The sequence below is a fragment of the Sinocyclocheilus rhinocerous genome, unplaced genomic scaffold (assembly GCF_001515625.1).
Source record: "Sinocyclocheilus rhinocerous isolate Xijiao unplaced genomic scaffold, SAMN03320098_v1.1 scaffold4100, whole genome shotgun sequence".
Taxonomy (NCBI): Eukaryota; Metazoa; Chordata; class Actinopteri; order Cypriniformes; family Cyprinidae; genus Sinocyclocheilus; species Sinocyclocheilus rhinocerous.
In genome coordinates, this window is record NW_015648132.1 from 173,627 (window position 1) to 183,630 (window position 10,004).

Sequence of the window (10,004 nt, forward strand, 5' to 3'; positions counted from 1 at the left end):
GGAAGCAGCTCCGGGCTGATGACGTATGAGGTCAGTGCTGCGCATGTGCCAGTGAGTCTCGTGAAAACCAACGTTTGTTAACAGGAGCAAAGGAAGCAAAGTTTCCTTACTTTAGCACAGGAAAACCAGTCTCCTCTTGGCTTATATCGAAATCCTCTGACATTCTTCTTTAGAAATCCTCGTTTTGTACTTCTAATTCATGACCGTTGTTTTGATCTCTTCTGAACGGCGCAGGGTTGCCAGGTTTTCACAAGAAAACCCACCCAATCGCTACACAAAACTAGCCCAATCGCGTTCCGGTGGGTAAAATACACGTTTTTTTGGCGGGGTTCCCCTGCTAAAATTCGCATTCCAGGGGATAAATATCATGTTACTGGAGTCGCTTCAACCCACGGACATGAAAAACAACCCGCGGCAACAGTGGTAAAGTAGCCCAATTCCACGGGAAAACTGCGGACTTGGCAACACTGTGACGGATACAATGGACACGAGCGTTGTCGAGGTGTGACTACAACAGCTTGACGTTGTCTAATTTGGCACGGTCTCCCTGCTACACTAATACTAGTAAGGCGTTCCTCTGTATATAAATATCCTTACAAGTACAATTTTAGCTGTATTATTTGTGTCCCCTTCAAAAATTGCTCTTCAGACTGGATTCGTCTGAAAGAAGAAAGTCATATACACCTAGAATGCCAACAGCCTAAATTTTCATTTTTGGGTGACCTAACCCTTTAAGCTTGATTATGGATGCCATACTTCTGAACTATAAAGGGAAATTTGTAGCTATTTTAAATGTGGAGTTGATGCGTTTGTTAAAGGGATAAGTTCACCCAAAAAATTTAAATTACTCCCGATTTTTCTTCTTTCAGACAAATACAATCGGATCTCTCATGAAAGCATGTACAACAGTTAGTGGAAGCTAGAGACTACAGTTTATAGAGTTTTAAATATGGATATCTTTCTTAAACAAATGCATCAATTCACTTCAGAAGGCCTTTATTAACCCCCCGGAGCCGTGTGGAGTACTTTTTATGATGGATGGATGCAATTTTTTGGGCTTCAAAATCTCGATCAGTGAAAATCATTCACTGCCATTATAAAGCTTGGAATAGCCAGGACATTTTTTAATATAACTCCAATTGTATTCATCTGAAAGAAGAAAGCCATATACACCCAGGAAGTCATGGGGTAATTTTCATTTTTGGGTGAACTATCCCTTTAACACTGTACTTCCTCTTAAAGTGGAATGCATTTAGGAATATTTTTGTGCGTATGGACATTTTATAAATTACTCGTAGGAACATTTCAGAAGTTGTCAAACATTCACATTTAGGATCATTCTAGGCAAGATTTTATAAATGAGGCCCCAGGATTTTTGTTGTATACCAAACGGCAGTACTCACTGGAGTGCGGGGATGCTGGCTGGCATTTGGCGTAGAGAGGCCACTATGAGACACAGCAGGAGGAGTTCCTCCTAATAACTGCTGCTGAGGCTGCATGGCATTGTCAGAACTGGCGGACGGAAGTAACTGCTGCTGACTGCCACTCGTGGCTAACTGGGGTAGGCTGGGTGTGTGAGGCTGGGGTGTCTGGGAACCCGGTGTGGGCGTGGGTGTGCGGCTATGAGCTGGGGAAGGAGAATTCTGGTAGAAGGGTGAGCATTGGGGGAGGCTGATTGACTGTGTTGTGGTGGACAATGGAGGAACCCCACTCATGCTGTTGGGACCCAGAGAGCCCACCGAGGACCCACTGCCTGCCCCTCCAACAGACCCCGGCTGTGCTAAAGGACTGCCCATTGGTAAAGATGATAAAGTAGGCATTTGCCCCTGCTGACAAAATAAAAATAGAGCAAACACTGAGAATGCATTCATGATGCAGTTCTGAGCAAGTATCATACATGATGCATTGCAGCTCTAGAATGTGTAATGACTAAAGGCCTTTCCACACTGACCGCGAAAAAGCGAAATGAATATCGGACGCGATGACGAGCTAGAATAAAACAGTAGATTTCTATGGATGCTTCTACATAGAGCGCGAACATTCGGGCACGGAAAATGCGAATGTTTTTTTTCGAACCAGTCCGATGAATCGTTTCAGTTTCGCAAAGTGAAAACACAGGCCGTCCAATAAGATTTGAGCTAGGATCACGTGACCGGAGCAGCTGCTGGGGGTGTCAGAAACTAACCCCATATTGGCAAGAGATAAAAAGGAAAATTTAAAATTTTATTGTGAATCTCTATATTTGGGTAATATAAATTTAGATGGGTGGAACAATAAGGATAAGAAATTGTTGTTAATTCTTCTGGCGGCTAGTAAAAAAGAAATTACTAAAAAATGGCTAAAGCCAGAGTCACCCACAGTTGAAGAGTGGATTGATACAATACACATTATATATGTGATGGAAAAACTATATTTTTCATTAAGAACTCAGATAGAAGATTTTTTTCTAATTTGGAATAAATGGATAGATTATATTAAACCGGTACACCCAGATTTTTCTTGAATTGTAACAGTACTTTTAAATTATCTTTTTGTATGAGTTGTAAGCAATAGCTCCCCATGTTCTTTTGTTTATAGTTGTTGTTAAGAGGAAGAAAATATAATGCGTATGTAACATTTGAGAAATTTGTTTTCAAGATTGAGGGCATACATACTCTGTATATACGTGCATGCTGAGTTCTTGTTATCATTGGTATTTGAGAACAGATTTATTCTCTGGAAGGGAATTTTAATGTCTCAGATGAGGATTGGGAGAAAATTTGTAAAACACAATGGAAATCTACAAGCTCAACCATGTGGAGAGAATTTTGTTGGAAGAATGTTATTAGGTTCTTTATTACACCATCACAGAAAAATCACCAAGGGAAGGGTACTAGCTGCTGGAGATTATGTGGGGAAAAGGAAGCTAACCACTACCATATTTTTTGGGGGTGTCAGAAACTAACCCCATATTGGCAAGAGATAAAAAGGAAAATTTAAAATTTTATTGTGAATCTCTATATTTGGGTAATATAAATTTAGATGGGTGGAACAATAAGGATAAGAAACTGTTGTTAATTCTTCTGGCGGCTAGTAAAAAAGTAATTACTAGAAAATGGCTAAAGCCAGAGACACCCACAGTTGAAGAGTGGATTGATACAATACACATTATATATGTGATGGAAAAACTATCTTTTTCATTAAGAACTCAGATAGAAGGTTTTTTTCTAGTTTGGAATAAATGGATAGATTATATTAAACCAGTACGCCCAGATTTTTCTTGAATTGTAACTGTTCTTTTAAGGTATCTTTTTGTATGAGTTGTAAGCAATAGCTCCCCATGTTCTTTTGTATATAGTTGTTGTTAAGAGGAAGAAAATATAATGCGTATGTAACATTTGAGAAATTTGTTTTCAAGATTGAGGGCATACATACTCTGTATATACATACTCTTCATAGTAACATTAAGGTGTATGTATGCGTTTTCTTTTTTCTTTTTTCTTTCTTTCTGAGAAAATATGTATGTCCTGATCTCTGTATGTATTTTCCCTCTGAAATGGAAAAATTAAATAAAATAAAAAAAAGAACAGATTTATTCTCACATGCTCTTTATACAGAATAACATTTCTATTAAATGTCCACTGAATTATGTGATCTGTAGAGCACCGTCCGTTTTCTTCCACGTGCGCGAGTGTTATGAGTCAGAGCACGTTCACTTTTCTACACATGAAATATGAAAGCAAATAGACATATGATTATGACGATATATTTTCTATATGTGTTTTGTATGCAGCTCGTGGTATTTTTATAGCAATAAAGGATATTTATGACAAATATTAGCAGTGTAGCGTTATTAAACATACAAAGAGTGCATGTGTCTGCTTAACCAAAATCAACTATAGCTCACAACTGGAAGTTATTACAAGCACTCGATGATGGTTTAAAGTGGGTAAGCAAATACATTAATAATTACATACATTTTCAAGTGTAGCTTGATGCTAATTGTACTTCTAATTATATTTTAGGATGTAGCCTATTCTTGTAAGCATTCTAGATAGTCTGTTTCTGGTGTAGAACCTTGTTTATCTTAATTTAATGCTGTATATTGAGCAGGGGATGAGTAAATCCATTTACGAGATACATATCGGAGGAAAAATGCCTTGTTGGTCGGCGCCACCTAGCGTGCAGGCGTGAATTAGCAGAAAGCGAACAATCGTTTCGCGTTCGGTGTGAAAGCACCGTTCGTCGTGATTCGCCTCGCTTTTTTGCATCGCGCTCAGTGTGGAAAGACTAGGACCACATGTCTACCAAAAATATAACATGTATTGATGTGTAATATTAGATGTAATATTCGCTCAGTGTAATACAATTCAGAGAACATCTATGCCCTCTTACTTGAGTGACATGGCTGTCATTTCCTGGGTGTGCCATATTAACAGATCCAGCACCAAGAACAGGATTTGAACCTTGAAACGGTCCAGTTTGCCTGTACTGATTTTGCATCTGTGCAACATTCGGTTGTGGCATCCTCACACTGCCCATGCTTCCCTGAAACAGCCAAAACATTCAGCATTTAGAAGAAATATTTTGTGCACACACTTAAAACACTTAAACCACAAAACTAGAAAAGGTATCACTTCCGGTCACAGTAATGACCTGGTTAAGAGGTGTGCTGATTGGAAGAGGAGGTGTAGATCTCTGGCCCATGGACTGCATTCCCATATGGTTCCCAAATGGGTTCATGCCTGCAATGCACAGAGCAGAGGAGAGTTAATACATATATATATATATATACACAGTATCTCAGTGGTCGTCTTGGAGGTGTGTTTGGGGTCATGTTATCTTGGAATACTGCCCTGCGGCCCAGTTTTCGAAGGGAGGGGATCATGCTCTGCTTCAGTATGTCACAGTACATGTTGGCATTCGAGCGATAACACCAAATTTAACACACCTGCTCCCCATTCACACCTGAGACCTTGTAACACTAATGAGTCACATGACACCAGGGAGAGAAAATGGCTAACTGGGCCCAATTTGGACATTTTCACTTAGGGGTGTACTCACTTTTGTGGGCAGCGGTTTAGCCATTAATGGCTGTGTGTCGAGTTATTTTGAAGGGACAACAAATTTACACTGTTATACAAGCTGTACACTCACTACTTTACATTGTAGCAAAGTGTCTGAAAAGATATAAAATATTTACAAAATGTGAGGGTGTACTCACTTCTGTGAGATACTGTATATATATATATATATGTGTGTGTGTGTGTGTATGTACAGTAAAATACAGTAAAACCAGTAATATTGTTAAATATTACAATTTAAAACAATAGTTTTCTATTTTAATATATTTTAAAATGTACTTTATTCTGGTGATGGCAAAGCTGAATTTTCAGCAGCCACCATACCAGTCTTCAGTCTTAATTCTTTGTGGAAACCATGATGTATACATATTTTTGTCAATATTCTTTGGTGAACAGAAAGGTCAAAAGAAAAGCATTTATTTGAAATAGATTTTTTTGTTACAACGCAAAAGTCTTTACTGTCACTTTTGATAATCTTAATGAATTCTTGCTGAATAAAAGTATTTCTTAAAAAAAGAAACTGTGATCAGTAGTGTACACATATATAAAATTAAACATTTAGAATATCTCAGTAAACACAAATACAAGTATATGAGATATACAGACCGGTAGCATTCTGCATCCTGTTCAACATCTGGTTTGGACCAATAGGCCGCACCACTGAAGGATCCGAGAGAGGGCCATCTGCAGGTAGAGGGGCAAAACAATAAAACAAAAAACAAGACCCTGTGAAATTGCTGGACTAGAGCAGTTTTCTGTTCTGTTGACATATTTCCTTTAGGACCAGACGTTTGGGTAGGAAACATTGAAAGGCTTGTCCCTTTTTTAATAGCCAATAGGCATTTTGTTACCTGCTAATTGGTCGCAAAGAGAGACAAGTTTGGTGGATGAGTACTCACTAGAAGGCAGTCCTGTGGGTAGCTCTGTCTGACCAATCCCAGTGGGCCCTTGCTGCAGGCCAGTGGGGGGCATACCAGGCTGCGTAGGCATCATGCCCTGCTTCTGTAACCGTGTCCTTCGCTTCTCTTCCAGTTCCTTCTGGATTTTATAAATCTTCTCCGCCAGCAGGTGATAATACTCAGCCTGAAAAGTGTGATGTATAAATGGTGACAAATCAGTCATTACAATTAAACACAAATCATTAACAGGCAACAAGACAATACCCTCACCCTGCTGTTAGCGGAATCATACATATCCCCCTCAACTTTACGCGCATAGGCCACTAGATTCTCCATCCGCCGGTCCTTCAGTGCAGCAGGGTCTGGAGTGGGAAAAATGGCCTGGACCCTGAAGAAATTGAAGAGCAGCAAAGGAAATAAATATCAACTGAATATCAAAAGCCTTGGTTTTCATTTGTTATTTATTGGTAATTATTATTATTATTAATAAATTACTGGTTATTATTGGTTATTATAAAGAATTTAGATATTTATATATAAGAATACTAGAATTTATCTATTTGTTTGTTTGTTTATTTTTATTGCCACACCAGCATCTATGGCTATTTTCATGGCAAGATCAATTTATTTTAAAATAAATATAGTAATAACACAGCAGTAATGAAAAACAACAATTGACAACCAACACACATCAATATAACAAATATTATAAGATTGTTCATTTCAGTATCTGATCAAAAAAAATTAATTATTTCACTATAAAATGTGACTAATAAAAAATGTTAACGTAACTTCTTCAGGCATAATTTTCACATAGCAGTGTACAACTTACAGTTTGTGCACCAGGTGGTTGCGTAGATCCTGGGTGATGTCCTCGTGCCAGTTCTTGCTCATGCCAGCACTGGCAGCTGGGTTGGCCACAGGCATAGACCCCACACCGCCCACAGCATTGTCATTCATCAGACTGGGGAAAGGGGAGCGAAAACAAATAAGGACCACTCTATGTTTATATATGAACTTGTCAAAGCTGACAGACACCTGCTGCTGTGGATTAGTGTTACTGTGAGATTTTAAGACCAACTGAATCCAGAGAAGTGAATGGCGACTAGTTACGCACGATGAACCCAAGGGTTTGTTTACCTCTGAGAGTTCATATTCAGATGCAACATCGTTTCCTGGAGAAGGTTAGATTGCGGATTCTGAGACTGACCACCCACTGCTCCGTTTACTCCCATGGGATTTGCTCCTGTAACAAGAAAGGTCATGAGAATAGGTACCACTGCAAAACTTCATTTCCAAGTCTAATGAAAATGTCTATTAAAAAAATGTATTTATCTTTTGATCAATTTAACACATCCTTGCTGAATAAAGGAATTTAAAACAAAACACCTCACTGACCCCAAACTTTTAAGTGGCAGTGGACAAATACAAAAAAATATATATATATATAAAAAATACTGGAAAGTATTGTTCAAATAAAATTTGAAGTCTCGGTTTGTCATTACCCATTGTGTTCATTGCCTGTTGTGTTTGTTGGACAGGCTGAGGGGGAGCCTGGTTTCCCTGGTATGTGAGGCCCAGGGCTGCGTAAGCCCTCTCGATGGAACTGGGGTCTATCTGCCCTGGGGTATTGAGATGGGGGGCACTGGGTGTACCACCAGTTACATTACCCAAAGAAGAACTTAACCCCACACCACCAGTGCCTAGGAGAGCTGAAATCATTTGGAGAAAAAAAAAATCAAATAAATCAAATTAAGTGACAGTTTCCATACAAACTTAATAGTCATACAACTGTTGAAATGTCCAATTTTGCAACATTGAAGACAATGATAAGATTCTAACAGCAAAAACAAATACATACAAACAAAAAGTAAGTTGAGATGTATGAAACAGCATGTTCTGAATTAATACACACACTCACTCTGCTGATTCCTCTTGTCTCCTGCATTTTTCAGTGGTAGGCATACTGGACAGTCATGCCGCGTGCAGTTCTTCCAGTGAGAGATTATCTGTCTGGATGAGGCACAGTGCGCCACTAAAAAGCAATAAAAACACAAACCTAATATTAGTAATAGCACCATGTTGTATAAATAGGCAGAACTGCTGAACAATAGAACCACATGCCACAAAAGTGCCACGTTATTTCAATTCTGTGCAGTTTATACACTCACCTTGGCAAGATTTGCCAGCCTGGCAGTGCGTCATGTGGTTGAGGACGTTCTTCATGGTGCGACAGTGGGGCAGGTTACACTGCCTTACTTCCCCATTGGCCTGCTCCCTCCGCTGGCACTTGTGGGCATGGAGCAAAAGCACCAGCTGCTGCTGTATGAGTTTGCGCTTTTCCAGGTCGGCTGCTGGAGGAACTCCTCCCACCGCTGTTGCAGACACAGCTGATGGAGCTGATCCGGGCCCGAGAGTTCCTTGGGTGTTAGGCACCATGCTGGCCATTCCTGCGCCTCCGCCAGCACCCACTGGGGAAGGCTGGGAAGCCTGCTGTGAAAATCACAAAATAATAGACATTAGGATATTTTGTAGATTTCTTTCAAATGAGTCTAAAGTCTTTATGACTGAATACAAACCATGCCAGGTATGCTCTGCACAGGCTTCTTGTCGAGGTTAAACTGGGCCGGACTGTTGGGGAGACCTGGTTTGTTCTGGAGCTGAGGGGCCAGCCCTGCAACACCCAGGCCCTGACTGGCAGGCTGACCATACGGGCCTCCATAGGGGCCTGAACCTGCATTCATCCCCATCTGCAACAAACAGACAGAGGGAAATAAGAATGCTTCTCTAAAAAAACAAACAAAAAAACTCCTATGGATGTGTGTAGGGACCTATTATTTCCACCATGTGGACAAAATCTTGGAATCCAGTCATAAAAAGGAATTTACTGTACATCAATGTCAAAATACATTAAAGGAGGACTGTACGTTTAATCAAATTGCAATATGGACTAATGTCGGTGTCAGCACAGTTTAGTCTACACACTGAAGCATGCTAGTGGTGTTTTTCAATCTTGATCTCAAGAGCTGCACTGCGAATTCCCTTCACGAGCATTTCAACTTTTCATTTGATAAAACTATTGTCAGATACACATAGCAACTCAAAGGTCTTCACTATAAACCCCTAAAATAAACGTTTGGTTTAATTCAATGAAATTATGACAAATATATTACCATTATACAGTAACATTTACTTCTCAAAGAAATAATAATACAACTTATTAAAACATTACTTAAGGAATATCACACAATTTTTCATCCATGATTTTGTCCTTTAATTTAAACAGTAAACCTGTTGTACAGCACTTTTTCTGCAATCAATTTGCTGTACAACAGGCTTTTTATTAGATAACATTTTAAAAGATTCATTAAATTGTTCAAGTTTTCTACAGTTATTTGATTACCACCAGCTTTGATAATACATTTTTATTAAATCATAAAACAGAAAAAAAAGTCAACAGAATTTCTGGGAAAAAATAAAATAATTTAATAGGGAACTATTGGTAAATTAATTACATTTTAATTTAATGTAACTATTTAGTAAATTGTAAAAATTGTATGAATTCAGTTGATCGTTTGATTATTAAAATTTTAACCATTAAAATAGAATCCAGAAAAATTCAAACAGAAATATAGAATTTGGGGGAAAAATAAACAATTTAATGCCCTATGAAAGATATGAGATCATGAGGAATTGGGTTGTAGCAATACAGACATTTTGTAAGATATTTACCTAATAATCATTTATATTCTAAAGCTGATTACAAAGAATTGACTGTTATTAAGTACTAATCTACATTCTGTGAGAAAAATGCTCACCTTTCCAGTCCAGATAGCCATGTGCTTCAAATGAGAAAGCTACTTTTAAAGGGGTCATATGATGCTTTTTTAAAGATCATTATTTGGTGTATTTGGTGTAACAGAATATGTTGACATTCTTTAATGTTCAAAAAACACATTATTTTTCAAATACTGTACATACTGTACATTCCTATATGCCCCGCCTCTCTCAAACGCTTCGTTTTCTACAAAGCCCCCTCCTT

The 10,004-nt window shown here is 38.6% G+C and overlaps 1 protein-coding gene across 4 annotated transcripts in view; it reads right to left on the reverse strand.

The window, feature by feature from the left end:
* The window catches only part of LOC107709650 (histone acetyltransferase p300-like), a 29,643-nt gene that overhangs the window by 12,871 nt on the left and 6,768 nt on the right, over positions 1–10,004 (reverse strand). For 2 of the 4 annotated variants that reach the window (XM_016514232.1, XM_016514230.1), the window contains exons 3-14: positions 8,542–8,712; positions 8,134–8,455; positions 7,884–7,997; positions 7,468–7,674; positions 7,103–7,208; positions 6,795–6,926; positions 6,233–6,350; positions 5,963–6,146; positions 5,670–5,747; positions 4,636–4,724; positions 4,375–4,527; positions 1,404–1,829 (exon numbers count right to left, since the gene is read on the reverse strand). In XM_016514232.1, coding sequence (XP_016369718.1) covers positions 1,404–1,829; positions 4,375–4,527; positions 4,636–4,724; positions 5,670–5,747; positions 5,963–6,146; positions 6,233–6,350; positions 6,795–6,926; positions 7,103–7,208; positions 7,468–7,674; positions 7,884–7,997; positions 8,134–8,455; positions 8,542–8,712 — 2,100 coding nt within the window. Of the gene's footprint in view, positions 1–1,403; positions 1,830–4,374; positions 4,528–4,635; positions 4,725–5,669; positions 5,748–5,962; positions 6,147–6,232; positions 6,351–6,794; positions 6,927–7,102; positions 7,209–7,467; positions 7,675–7,877; positions 7,998–8,133; positions 8,456–8,541; positions 8,713–10,004 lie in introns of all 4 variants that reach the window. The other 2 variants (XM_016514231.1, XM_016514229.1) reach the window with 1 other exon arrangement.